The 14,399-nt window shown below is 43.3% G+C and overlaps 1 protein-coding gene across 4 annotated transcripts in view; it reads left to right on the top strand.

Moving 5' to 3' along the window:
• zzef1 (zinc finger, ZZ-type with EF hand domain 1) overlaps nt 1-6,852 on the top strand; it is a 348,514-nt gene extending 341,662 nt beyond the window's left edge. For all 4 annotated transcript variants that reach the window (XM_072469157.1, XM_072469156.1, XM_072469159.1 and 1 more), the window contains one exon: nt 5,627-6,852. In XM_072469157.1, the coding sequence (XP_072325258.1) occupies nt 5,627-5,731 (105 nt within the window). In that variant the 3' untranslated portion in view covers nt 5,732-6,852. The remainder of the gene's footprint in view (nt 1-5,626) is intronic.
• Nucleotides 6,853-14,399: the final 7,547 nt, after the last annotated feature.

The raw sequence follows: 14,399 nt of genomic DNA, 5'->3' as shown, positions 1-14,399 counted from the left end.
CCCTGGGAAAAAGTTTCTGACTATCCAGAATTATACAAGTTGCCCAAAGGGAATGGTTTTAGGTACCTGCAGGTGAGAGATTTTGTGAGGAGAGACGTGCCGTCCTTCCCGGGGCTGCCACCTCCAGTGTTGCAAGACGAGCTGTTGTCGGGGGATGATATTGGGGGAGGGAGTGTGTTGGATATCTACCTTGAGTTGATGGAGAGGGCGGGTGCTCCGGTGGAGGAGATTAAGTGTAAATGGGAGGAGGAATTGGGAGGGGAGGTGCGGGCCCGGATAAGGGAAGAGGCCTTGCAGTGGGTGAAGGCATCCTCGTTGTGTGTGAGGTTGAGTCTCACCCACCCAGTATACGGCGGCGAGGATGAGCCAGTTCTTTGTAGGGGTGGAGGATAGGTGTGGGTGGGGGTGTGCGGAGGGTGCTGCGAATCATATGTTTTGGGCTTGTCCAAAGCTTGAGGGTGATCTTGCAGGGGTCTTGGATATTATGTGGGGATATTCGGTGTGTTGGAAGGTCCGGGTGTCCAGATGGGGGCAGAGGCCGATTTCTGGGGCCTTTGCCTCCCTAATAGCCCGGAGGTGGATTTTGTTGTGTTGGTGGAACCGGAGCCGCTGAAGGCGGGGTTATAGGTGAGTGACCTGGCCGAATTCCTGTAGTTGGAGAAGGTCAAAATCTCTTTGCAGGGGTTGGAGGAGGGGTTTACCCGGAGGTGGAAACCGTTCATTGATTTCTTCAAGGTGGATTGAGGGGTTGGTGGGGGGGGTGCTGGTGAGGGATAAGGGGATAAACTTAGGAAGGTGAGGTTAGGTGGGATGTTGGTATCGGGGGGGGGGGGGGGGGGGGTGCGTTGGAGGTTTGTGGTTTTTGTTCATGCTGATGTTTTGGTCTTATGATATTTTCATGTCTATATGTAAAAGCCTTGAATAAAAATAGTTTTTTGAAAAAGTAGGCATGTTCCCTAGAGGATTGCACAATGTTCAGCACTGTCTGCAACTCCTCAGATACACCTTGTGTGCATGTGCAACAAGACCTGGACAATATCCAGGCTTGAGCTGATAATGGGCAAGTAACATTCATGCCACGCAGGTGCCAGGCAATGACCATCTCCAACACGAGTGAATCCAACTATCTCCCCTTGTCATTCAATTACATTACCATCGCTGAATCCCCACTACCAATATCCTGGGGGTTACCATTGACTAGAAATTGAACTGGACTAGCCATATTCATACTGTGGCTACAAAAACAGGTCAGAGACTAGGAATCCTACAGTGAATGACACACCTCCTGATTCCCCAATGCCTGTCCACCATCTACAAGACACAAGTCAGACGTGGAGTCAAATATACCCAGACTTGCCTGGTTGAGTGCACCATCCAGGACAAAGCAACCCTCTTTATTGGATCCCCATCTACAAGCTTCCACTCCCTCCATCCCCGATGTAATAGTGTGCACCATCTACTCTTCAGCAACTCACAAGACTCCTTCAACATCACCTTCCAAATCCCGGAGTTCTACCGCCTAGAAGGACAAGGGCAGAAGCACACATGGGAACACCACCACTTGGAAGTTCCCCTCCAACAGTCCCTGATATCGCTGTCCCTTACCTGTCACTGGGTCAAAATCCTGGAACTCTTCCTCACCTCCCGACAGCATGGTGGGTGTACATACACCACATGGTCTGCAGCAGTTAAAGAAGGCAGCTCACCACCAACTACTGATGGGCAGTTCGAGATGGGCAATAAATGCTGACCTAGCCAACAACACCCACATACCAAGAACAAATGTTTTAAAATCTTTTTTTAAAAAGTTGAATAATTAAACCATACTTTGTTTCTTTTTAGCATGAAGACTAAGATTACTCTTAAAACACGAAAGCAAGCAATTTGAACGTATAATTTTCAGAATTATATTAAGGGTGTATTTCTATTTCGGTCTCTTCTGAGAATACTCATATTTTCATACTTCTCCATCATCTACATTTAAGCACCTGGCCTGCACCCTGCCTCGTCCGACAGCAGTTCAGGAACTAAACAGTGTGGAAGAATAGACCCTGCACCTGCCCTTGGGCAAACAGCATCTTGTTATTCCAATAGTTTATCCCATTACACATTTTGCTCAACTTCCTCTCCATTTAAGCATCTGCTACAGAGCTACTTTCTATCTCAATTGGCCGCCCCATAACATTGTGTCATTTTGTTATTTTTCTACCAGGTGGAGATTTGTTAGATTGGCTTCAGTTCAAATCGAAATGGTGTAAAGGGTTTAGTCTCTGGAGCTGTTTGAAATATTGGAAAAATAGACCATGTGCAGCAACTCCTGTCCCCACACCATTTAGACAATACTTCTTGCACATGCAAGAGAAAGACTTGCATTTCTGCAGTGTTTCACAGCACCACCGGATATTTCAAAGCGCTCTATACACTTTGGAAATGTGTTCACTGTTGTAGTGTAGGAAACTGGGCTCCCAAAAGCAGCAATGCGATAATGAACAGAAAATATTTTTATGTGATGTTGATGAAAGATAAATATTGGCCAGGACACTGGAAATAACTTCCTTGCTCTTCTTCAAAGTAATGCCTTGGGAATGTTTACATGCACCTTAGAGAGCAGGTGCTGGGCCTTGGTCTTAGTGTCTCATCCAAAAGACAGTGCTATCAACAGTGCAACACTCCCTCAGTACTGCACTGGAGTATCAGTCTTGATCTTTGTGCTCAAGTCCTGGAGTGAGACTTGATTCCAGAAGCTTGTGACTCAGTGAAGTGTTCTGCCAACTGAGCCATGGCTCATACTTTCAGAAAGTAGAAGGCTCTACTCAGTGGGTAACCTTATTTGTATGCGCATCTAGGTGCATGGTTATATTTGCTTTGCAGTGTCCATAGGAGGCAAAATATGTAATTTTTAAAAAGTGTTGAAGCATCAGTTGGTTGTAAAGCACCTTAAGATGCCCTCTGATCAAAGCGCTACTACTTAAATGCAAGTTCTGTTTTCTTTTCTTCCCTTCTGCAAATGTCCAGCATGGCAAATGATGGGGGGGGGGGGTTGTTGTAAACAGCGTAGTGGAATGGCTTGCAGCAGACTCCCCACAGATTCTGGCATTCTGGCAAAGGAACAAGTAAAAACTGCCAGCCACTTAACAGATGCCATGGATTTGCATTTGCAGATGATGTATTGGGAAGACATGCTGAATTAAAATGTTAAAGGAAATATGCACTCAAAGCCAAAGCTCAACATGACTTGGTACCAATAAGGGAAAGTGGAGGACGGACAACACGGTAGCATAGTGGTTAGCACAGTTGCTTCACAGCTCCAGGATCCCAGGTTCGATTCCCGGCTTGGTCACTGTCTGTGCGGAATCTGCACGTTCTCCCCGTGTCTGCGTGGGTTTCCTCCGGGTGCTCCCCTTTCCTCCCACAGTCCAAAGATGTTCAGGTTAGGTGGATTGGCCATGATAAATTGCCCTTGGTGTCCCAAAAAAAAGATTAGGTGGGGGACGGCGATAGGATGGAGGTATGGGCTTAGGAAGGGTGCTCTTTCCATGGGCCGTTGCAGACTTGATGGGCCGAATGGCCGCCTCCTGCACTGTAAATTCTATGATTCTATGGAAAGGACTTTCAAAGCAAAAACACCTTTTAAGAAGTCCAATAATATCCAATCAGGTCATCAGTTGCAACAAAAACTTCAAAGTGCTTTCAAATAACGAATTGAGCAACTTAAGCAATCCAAATTTCCTTTAATTTCCATAAACTGACAGAACTTTGACTTAGCCAGTCAAACCTTCTGCAAAATGCAAGCGATTATACAACTGTGTTCAGCTGAAACTGGCTGAGCAGCAACTAATGCTTTATTCAGCTAGAATTTTCCCATCTATCAGTCTCAACTTTTCTGACATGCGTTGGTTCCCAGTCCACCAATGCCTCTAATTTTAAATTGTCATTCTTATATTTAAATCCCCTTATAAGCCCCTCTTTCTCCCCTGGCTGCAAAATCAACCCATGACTTCAGCCCTTTAGCCCAACACAGGAATTCCACCCCATGATCTCTCCACTTCCTATCTGTCCTTTAAGATCCTTATTTTATAAAATTCTGCACTTTTTAAAATATAATCTTTATTAGAGGTAATTTACAAGTAGGCTTATAGTAACACAGCAATGAAGTTACTGTGAAAATCCCCTCGTCGCCACACTCATCAAAGCCTATTCTCACCAGAATTTTGGCCCACATCTGCTCCTTTCTCTCTCTGCCTTTTTTGTCCCGGAAAGCACTCTAGGCCTGTTTTTTTTTAATGTTAACGGCACTGCACAAATGGAAGTTGATTTCATTCCTCTGGCATTTGAGCGGCACGGTAGCACAGTGGTTAGCGGTGTTGCTTCACAGTGCCAAGAACCCGGGTTCAATTCCCAGCTTGGGTCACTGTGCGGAGTCTGCACGTTTTCCCGTGTCTGAGTCCCAAAAGACGTGCTGTTAGGTGAATTGAACATTCTGAATTCTCCCTCTGTGTACCCGAACAGGCGCCGGAATGTGGCGACTAGAGGTTTTTCACAGTAACTTCATTGCAGTGTTAATGTAAGCCTACTTGTGACACTAATAAAGATGATATTTTTTAAAAGTGCAGAATTTTATAATTTGCACTCCTTTCTGACAATCAAAAGAAATTATTCACTGTGTTTGTATTCTTACATAAATCTTGTTATTTAAAAAGCAAACACTGATGTTACAAGGTAACTTGTAAGATTAGTCTTGAAAGACTGACTTACATCAGGGGAACTGCAGTCATTAATCAAAGGTGCTTCCTTGTTTAAGTTTGTTAAATTTAATTTCCTCCAATAATTAGCTCATTTATGCTCACCATTTAAACGAGTGTCAAAGAAATCAATAAATTGATCAGACAGGATGGGAGAGCCATAGTTCTTATGGCAGTTTTACATGGGTCAGACTCTATTACATGATTTTTGTAAAGAAGAATAATGTTGACCTATTTGAATAAGATTTTAAACGTTTCTTTACTAATGAGCTACTAGTTTATTCAAAGGAAAAATGGAACATGCTAAGTTCTAAGAGCAGCAGTACTTCTAGTAACAGCAGATGAATTTAGAGTTCAGCTGTAAAATTAAATATAAATTCATACGCAAAATCAAATTCAGTTTGAGACCAACTTTAAACCATTTTGGGTCACACTTAATTGCTGCTGCTTCAAATTTATTTTAATTGCAAATAGAAGCCTATCATAAGCCTAATGATCTTAGCGTTATCTGCATATTGTTGGGTGAGATACTAGCTTATAATGCATTTGTACAGCATGTACTGCCTGAGGATGCCCCAAAGCATTTTGTCGCCAAATAAGTACTTTTATTGTAGTTACTGCAATGATGTAGGAAACGTGGTAGTTAATTTGCGTATAGCAAATGTCCCACAGCAATGTCATGATGTTTAGATGACCTGCATTGGTGATGTTTGCTGTTCTCTGTTCAGCCTGCTCAAGTTAATATACTGAAAGAGTATGTTGCCTTTGTTGCTTCCCAGTATAATAATGGATAGTTTGAGGTGTGATCATGATGCTAGCTTCTGGGTTTTGGGTTTGACCGTTGTTAAAGGAATTCCTCATGAAAATATTTGATTCTCTTTCAGGGACTGAAGAATATTGCTGCCATCAGTCTCGCGATTAACTATCAGAATAAAGCTACCAAGTTCCTGGGTGACCAGTCGACGTCTCAGACCAAGCCTGCTCAGTGATCTTTGTGGTATCTTCAGACTACTGAGAGTCAACAGAGCTCAGACAAGCACAGTCATCTGAGAATTTAATCCCACAGCAACTGACTGTTCAGATGTACTCAAAGCTGCACTTTCTGAAGTGTGATGCGCTTGTTCTCCCTCACCATTTCTCTCTCTCTCTCTCTCTCTCTCCTGTTCCACGCACTGTGACGAGGCCGCGCCTCATGAGTGCTCCCTGAAAACCCCAGGGTTCTGCGTTTACTGAAATTCAAACTTGAAGTCCACTTGCCGCCGATGATGGTTTAAGATTGCTTTCCATTGATCAGCAGCCTCTGTCGCAAACACTTTCCACCATGTTGTTTCTTACCTGTATTCAACACCTGGCAGTAACTGGGCGCAAAGTAAAGATAAACTCAACTTAGCCACACCCACTGTTAGCATTAATAGGTTGCCTATAATTGGTACTTCATGTGGAATTGGTAAGTTATTTCTGGCACTGAAGTTGTGGATTTTGCTGAAAGTTGGTTGATTTTACAGCACTGGGAAGTTAATTATCCTCTTATGAAGATGTTCATGCGAACCAAAGTAGAGATCTTTACCATCTGGTAAGTGGTTACTTAATTCAGCATTTGAGTGTCTGGCAGAGGTAAATTGGAAAGGTCATAGATTCACCTTAATCAAATTGTCTTTTCTACTTGTCCCCACCATTCCCTCCCCTCAACCCAGCGGAACTATAATAGCCCTACAGAAAAAGAATTCTGTAACAAATGAACACAGGCTTGACATCTGTTGAAGTCTGCCATAGAGGATGTGTAATTTTCATTTAATTATTAGAGCTTATTTTTTTAATTTAAATTAGTTTAGCTTATAGTGCCATTTCTAACTTTGTACTCCTTTTTGAGGCAGAAGGTTTCTTTTTGCTTCCATCTCTTTCCCCTCTATGACCCCTCCCTCACCCACCAATTCCAATGCTGCATAGAATTCTGAATGTATAATGCTGTCAATATTATGTGATGCGGGTATCAATTATGCAGTTGAAAATAATGGACAAGTTTAAAATTTTCACTCAGTTGTAATATTTACTGAGCTGTTTTAAATAATATGCCAACTTGGTAATGTTCAATAAAATAGAAACTAAGAAACGTGCAATTACTCTGTTTTTAACATGACAATCGGACGTGTGGCGGCAGGTTTGTGGCATTAGACAATACACTTGTGCCCAGAGAGATACGAGTTTAAAGCTAATCCAGCAGTAACTATAAATGGTGGAGGAAGACGAGAGATCTTAAGGAAATGATAGTGAAAGAAAGGGAAGTGTGAATAGGGCACCAGTTAATGAATCAATTTATAGGAAAATTTGTAAACCATTAAAAATGAGCATTTGGGCAACATAATAGAAAAAGAGGCATATGATGTCAACCTTATGGAAACTTGGCTTTAGCCAACTCAAGACTGAGAAGTAAATATTTCAGGCTGTAATCTTTTTTTTAAAGAAGTGTTCGAGACAATGACCACTTTAAGTAACAGAAGGTTGGGGGCAGACTTCTTCCACCCTTTGCCACGATTGACAAATACTCCACAGCTTGACGGAAAAGGGGCAGAAAAAGTCAGATTTTCTTTGCAAGGTTTACATTTTCCAACTTTCTATTTGCCAAGATTATCTCCCAAGGAACAGCATGGCTGAGCTGTTGTTAAATCGATCTCAGCGGACCTGTTAGTTAGTCTTCCACCATTCACTCTCCAGCCTAGAGCATAACCTGAAGATTAAGCACCGTTTTTCCCTCATTCTGAGCTGATTCTCCAGTGTCTGAATCTCTGCTGTATGAAGGATTCTTCCACCATTTAGACTTTTTTTTTTCCTTTTGTGCTTTCAATGGTTGGCTCTGAATTATTCTGAGAAGTGAGTGTCAAACTCCTTTGGTACTGGGAAAGGTTTTTCAACCTAAAACTGTGATTGTGTTCAATTCATCTGAAGTTGTGCAATTTTTTAAGCTCTTGTCCCAAACTACAACATCTTTGGTTTCAAATGCCAAAAGAGAGTTTTGTGGTCTGTGAATTTATTATAGATCTTTAAGCTGAGATCTAAGGTCAAGTGGATGATCAGCCCCTGGGGTTGTCAAAAAATAGACAATGCAATCTGTGACATCTTATTTGGAATGCACTCAACGGAATTGGAAACATTGAAATCCCCAGTGGAACAGGGCTGTAATGATACACTATGGAGTTCTCTAAGATACAGCCATGATTCAGAACGCAATTGCAGACTCATTTTTTCCCCAATGCAATTATCTTTATCATTGAATCATTCAAGAGCTGGAGGCCATTCGACCCATTGTACCTAGTGTCTGATTGGGTTCACTTTCTTGAAATTTCCTCATGGCTTTGCAAATATTTCCCTTTTGAGTATTTATCCAATTATCTTTTGAAAGTTACTATTGAACCAGCTTCCATCGCCCTTTCAGGCAGCGCATTCCAGATCATAACTCGCGTAAGAGAATCTTGTCAACTCCCTTCTTAAACCTGTGACCTTCCTGCCAGTGGAAACAGTTTCTCCTTGTCTACTTTACCAGAGCCTTTATGCAAGTTTTTTGTGTGTCAAAATTCAAAAGGTTAAGAAAGCCAATGGCATGCAATGTACAAAGCAAATGAAATGTTCATATTGCCACAGGTGGCTGCTGTTTCTTCTGAGCTCACCAGCCCATGATTTTTTCATAGTACTCACTGGACAGTTGGGAGGAAGTGACTAACAGCTAAGTGAAAAGGGTGTATTTTAAGAAGGCTACGGGATGAGAAGAGTGCTTCAGAGAGGAGGGCTGCGGGCTCTGCTGCCAATGAGGACAGTGCCTTTGATGTGCACGTAGACTTTCAAAGGGCATTTTGATAAAGTAACATAGGTAAAGTTTCCATAGTCCCAGATAACCATGGGCTCCTTTCCCCTTTTGAGGGGAGAGAGCTGACTGGTGATGACTTAACCTGAGGACCACCACACCTCAGGTGAGAACAAGGTTGAGAAGGCAAGGCCTTCATTCTGGCCTTGTCAGCAAAATTGAAGTCCATGGGCATAAAAAGAGCAGTGGCTGCACAAAGACAAAATTGGCTGAGGGATAGAAAACGTCTGTGGTGAATTGCTGTTTTTCAGACTGGAGGGAGGTATTTCCCAAAGCTCAGTACTCAGTTTTTGATAATTGGTGAACAAGGACAATTTTTTAAATATGCCGATGACATGAAATTTGGAAGTGGAGTAAGCACGAGGAACATATGATGTGGAGATGCCGGCGTTGGACTGGGGTGAGCACAGTGAGAAGTCTTACAACACCAGGTTATATATATGTCTATATATATGTTTCTGGATCATACCTCTTCATTCACCTGAGGAAGGAGCAGTGCTCCGAAAGCTAGTGATTCAAAACAAACCTGTTGGACTTTAACCTGGTGTTGTAAGACTTCTTATGAGGAACATAGTAATAGATTGAAGAGAGCATAAAAAGGTGGTGGAATGGGTAGATGAAGCTCATTGCAGGAAATCATAAAAGTGATGCATTTTGGGAGGAAGAATGAGAGAAAGTGCACGTTGATGGGTACAATACTAAAAGGGGTGCAAGGACAGGGAGACCTCGTATTTGAGCACAAAGCTTTGAAGATGGCAGGGGAAATTGACAAAGCAACAAATAAAGTATACTAGATTCTAAGTCTTACAAATAAATGTAGGGGGAGGCTGAAATGTGAAATTTGAAACGTGAACAGATCAGCCATGAAATTGTTGAATGGCGAACAAGACTTGATGGGCCGAATGGCCTACTTCTGTTCCTATTTCATTTGGACAAAATGCCAGGAAGCTGTGCTAATTCTGTAAAAGAAAAATAGTCATTCAGCCTTAGCTGCACGGTAGCACAAGTGGATAGTACTGTGGCTTCACAGCGCCAGGGTCCCAGGTTCGACTCCCCCTCCTTGTCACTGTCTGCGGAGTCTGTACGTTCTCCCCGTGTCTGTGTGGGTTTCCTCAGGGTGCTCTGGTTTCCTCCCACAGTCCAAAGACGTGCAGGTTCGGTGGATTGGCCATGATAAATTGGCCTTAGTGACCAAAAGGGTTATGAGGGGTTATTGGGTTACGGGGATAGGGTGGAAGTGAGGGCTTAAGTGGGTCGGTGCAGACTCGATGGGCTGAATGGCCTCCTTCTGCACCGTATGTTCTATGTTCTAGAGCAATATCTCAATCCTAGGCAGCACACTTTAAGAAGGGCATGAACCCTTTGAAGAGGATGCAGGAGAGATATAACTAGAATGGTTCCATGAGGTGAGGGATTGTAGTTACGGGAATACGAACAGATGAAATAGGAATTCAATAAGATCATTGCTGATCTGTTCACGTTTCAAATTCCACATTTCAGCCTAGCTCCAATAACCTTTCATTCTCTTGCTCAATGAGAATCTTTCTACCTCCACAAATATGTGGACAGATTATAGAAAAATGTAGGAGAAATAGGGTGGTCGTGATGGGAGATTTTAACTTCCCCAGCATTGAATGGGACTCGTGTAGTGTTGGAGGCGTAGATGGAGCAGAATTATTAAGGAGCATCCAGGAGAGTTTTTTAGAGCAGTATGTAAATAGTCCAACTCGGGAAGGGGCCATACTGAACCTGGTATTGGGAAATGATCCCGGCCAGGTGGCTGAAGTTTCAGTCGGTGATTACTTTGGGGATAGCGATCACAATTCCGTAAGTTTTAGAATACTCATGGACAAAGACGAGAGTGGTCCTAAAGAAAGAGTGCTAAATTGGGGAAAGGCAAAGTATAACAAAATTCGGCAGGAGCTAGGGAATGTGGATTGGGAGCAGCTCTTTAAGGATAAATCCACATTTGAAATGTGGGAGTCTTTTAAGGAAAGGTTGATTAGAGTGTAGGCCAGACATGTCCCTGTGAAAATGAGGGATAGAAATGGCAAGATTAGGGAACCATGGATGACGGGTAGAATTGTGAGACTAGCTAAGATGAAAAAGGAAGCGTACATAAGATCTAGGCGACTTAAATCTGATGAAGCTTTGGAGGAATATCGGGAAAGTAGGACAAATCTCAAACGCGCAATAAAGAGGGCTAAAAGGGGTCATGAAATATCTTTGGCTAACATGGTTAAGGAAAATCCCAAAGCCTCTTATTCGTATATAAGGAGCAAGAGGGTAACTAGAAGGTTATCTAGGATTGCAATGGGATCTTGATCAATTAGGCCAGTGGGCCGACGAATGGCAGATGGGGTTTAATTTAGATAAATGTGAGGTGATGCATTTTGGCAGATCGAATCAGGACAGGACCTACTCAGTTAATGGTATGGCGTTGGGGAGAGTTATAGAACAAAGAGATCTAGGAGTACAGGTTCATAGCTCCTTGAAGGTCGAGTCGCAGGTGGACAGGGTGGTGAAGAAGGCATTCGGCATGCTTGGTTTCATTGGTCAGAACATTGAATACAGGAGTTGGGACGTCTTGTTGAAGTTGTACAAGACATTGGTACGGCCACACTTGGAATACAGTGCAGTTCTGGTCACCCTATTATAGAAAGGATATTATTAAACTAGAAAGAGTGCAGAAAAGATTTACTAGGATGTTACTGGGACTTGATGGTTCGAGTTATAAGGAGAGGCTGGATAGACTGGGACTTTTTTCCCTGGAGTGTAGGAGGCTTAGGGGTGATCTTATAGAGGTCTATAAAATAATGAGGGGCATAGATAAGGTAGATAGTCAACATCTTTTCCCAAAGGTAGGGGAGTCTAAAACTAGAGGGCATAGGTTTAAGGTGAGAGGGGAGAGATTCAGAAGGGCCCAGAGGGGCAATTTCTTCACTCAGAGGGTAGTGAGTGTCTGGAATGTGCTGCCAGAGGTAGTAGTAGAGGCGGGTACAATTGTGTCTTTTAAAAAGCATTTAGATAGTTACATGGGTAAGATGGGTATAGAGGGTTATGGGCCAAGTGCGGGCAACTGGGACTAGCTTAATGGTAAAAACTGGGCGGCATGGACTGGTTGGGCCGAAGGGCCTGTTTCCATGCTGTAAACTTCTATGATTCTAGAGAAAGGATTGGCCCACTCAAAGACAAAAGAGGGAATTTATGCGTGGAGTCCGAGGAAATGGGTGAGATTCTTAATGAGTATTTTGCATCGGTATTCACCAAGGAGAGGGACATGACGGATGTTGAGGCGAAGGATGGATGTTTAAATACACTAGGTCAAGTCGGCATAAGGAAGGGGGAAGTTTTGGGTATTCTAAAAGGCATTAAGGTGGACAAGTCCCCAGGTCCGGATGGGATCTATCCCAGGTTACTGAGGGAAGCGAGGGAAGAAATAGCTGGGGCCTTAACAGATATCTTTGCAGCATCCTTGAGCACGGGTGAGGTCCCGGAGGACTGGAGAATTGCTAATGTTGTCCCTTTGTTTAAGAAGGGTGGCAGGGTTAATCCAGGCAATTATAGACCTGTGAGCTTGACGTCAGTGGTAGGCAAACTGTTGGAGAAGATACTGAGGGATAGGATCTATTCACATTTGGAAGAAAATAGACATCTGTGATAGGCAGCATGGTTTTGTGCAGGGAAGGTCATGTCTTACAAACTTAATAGAATTCTTTGAGGAAGTGACAACGTTAATTGATGAGGGAAGGGCTGTAGATGTCATATACATGGACTTCAGTAAGGCGTTTGATAAAGTTTCCCATGGCAGGTTGATGGAAAAAGTGAAGTCGTATGGGGTTCAGGGTGTACTAGCTAGATGGATAAAGAACTGGCTGGGCAACAGGAGACAGAGAGTAGTGGTGGAAGGGAGTGTCTCAAAATGGAGAAAGGTGACTAGTGGAGTTCCACAGGGATCCGTGCTCGGACCACTGTTGTCTGTGATATACATAAATGATCTGGACGAAGGTATAGGTGGCCTGATTAGCAAGTCTGCAGATGATAGTAAGATTGGTGGAGTTGCAGATAGCGAGGAGGACTGTCAGAGAATACAGCAAAATATAGATAGATTGGAGAGTTGGGCAGAGAAATGGCAGATGGAGTTCAATTCAGGCAAATGCGAGGTGATGCATTTTGGAAGATCTAATTCAAAAGCGGACTATATGGTCAATGGAAGAGTCCTGGGGAAAATTGATGTACAGAGAGATCTGGGAGTTCAGGTCCATTGTACCCTGAAGGTGGCAACGCAGGTCGATAGAGTGGTCAAGAAGGCATACAGCATGCTTGCCTTCATCGGACGGGGTATTGAGTACAAGAGCCGGCAGGCCATGTTACAGTTGTATAGGACTTTGGTTCGGCCACATTTGGAATACTGCGTGCAGTTCTGGTCGCCACATTACCAGAAGGATGTGGATGCTTTAGAGAGGGTGCAGAGGAGGTTCACCAGGATGTTGCCTGGTATGGAGAGTGCTAGCTATGAAGAAAGGTTGAGTAGATTAGGATTGTTTTCATTGGAAAGACGGAGGTTGAGGGAGTACCTGATTGAGGTCTACAAAATTGAGAGGTATGGACAGGGTGGATAACAATAAGCTTTTTCCAAGAGTGGGGGTGTCAATTACAAGGGGTCACGATTTCAAGGTGAGAGGGGGAAAGTTCAAGGGAGATGTGCGTGGAAAGTTTTTTACGCAGAAGGTGGTGGGTGCCTGGAACACTTTGCCAGCGGAGGTGGTAGAGGCGGGTACAATAGCATCATTTAAGATGCATCTAGACAGATATATGAACGGGCGGGGAACAGACGGAAGTAGATCCTTGGAAAATAAGTGACAGGTTTAGATAAAGGATCTAGATCAGCGCAGGCTGGGAGGGCCGAAGGGCCTGTTCCTGTGCTGTAATTTTCTTTGTTCTTGTTTGTTCCACCTTAAAAATTCTCTGACTCCACCATCTTCTGAGGCAGACAGCTCCAAAGTTGCCCAACTCTCTGAGAGGGATTTTTCCCCCTCACCTCTGTCCTAAAAGGGTGACCTCTAGTTTTAAAACAGTGCCCCCTAGTTCTGGACTCGCCCACATGAGGAACCATCCTTTCCACGCACACCTTGACAAGAACATTCCGGACCTTATGTACTTCAATCAAATCACCCGTCACTCTTTTAACTTGCCGTGGAAACAAGCCCTGTCTGTCCAGCCCACCCGCATAAGACAATCCGCTCATTCCAGGTGTAAATCTGGTAAACCTCCTCTGAACCTCCTCCAATACATTTACACCCTTCCTTAAATAAGGAGACCAAAACTGCACACAGTGTTCAAGGTGTTCAATAATACCCTGTACAACTGAAGCATAACGTATTTGATGTGCAATCTCTCTCTCAAGGGATAGCATTCCATTGCAGACCAACTTTTTGTGACTCGTGCATGAGAACACCTAAATCCCTCTGCACCTTGGAATTCTGTAGACGTTCTCCATTTAAGTAATACTCTGCGTAATACAGTACGTCTACAGGCTCCCCTTTATGCACACCACGTAATTCCTTCAGCGAACTTCAATAAATTAGTTAAACATGATGTTCCATTTTAAAAAAAATGTTTATATTGGTTTCAAGTAACAGTTACAGAATAGAAAAGAAAAAGTTGGATTTTTAGCGCATATTATACAACAACCAAAGCAAAAACTGTGCATAGGTCAGAACCTTGAGTCCTTCGCTATCACCTGTTTCCTCCCACATGTCCCGAAAGACGTGTTATTAGGTGAATTGGACAGTCTGAAT

This window comes from Scyliorhinus torazame, chromosome 12 (assembly GCF_047496885.1).
Source record: "Scyliorhinus torazame isolate Kashiwa2021f chromosome 12, sScyTor2.1, whole genome shotgun sequence".
In the NCBI taxonomy this organism is placed as follows: domain Eukaryota; kingdom Metazoa; phylum Chordata; class Chondrichthyes; order Carcharhiniformes; family Scyliorhinidae; genus Scyliorhinus; species Scyliorhinus torazame.
Note: the sequence above shows the minus strand (reverse complement) of the source record. Positions and strands in the feature narration are given on the sequence as shown.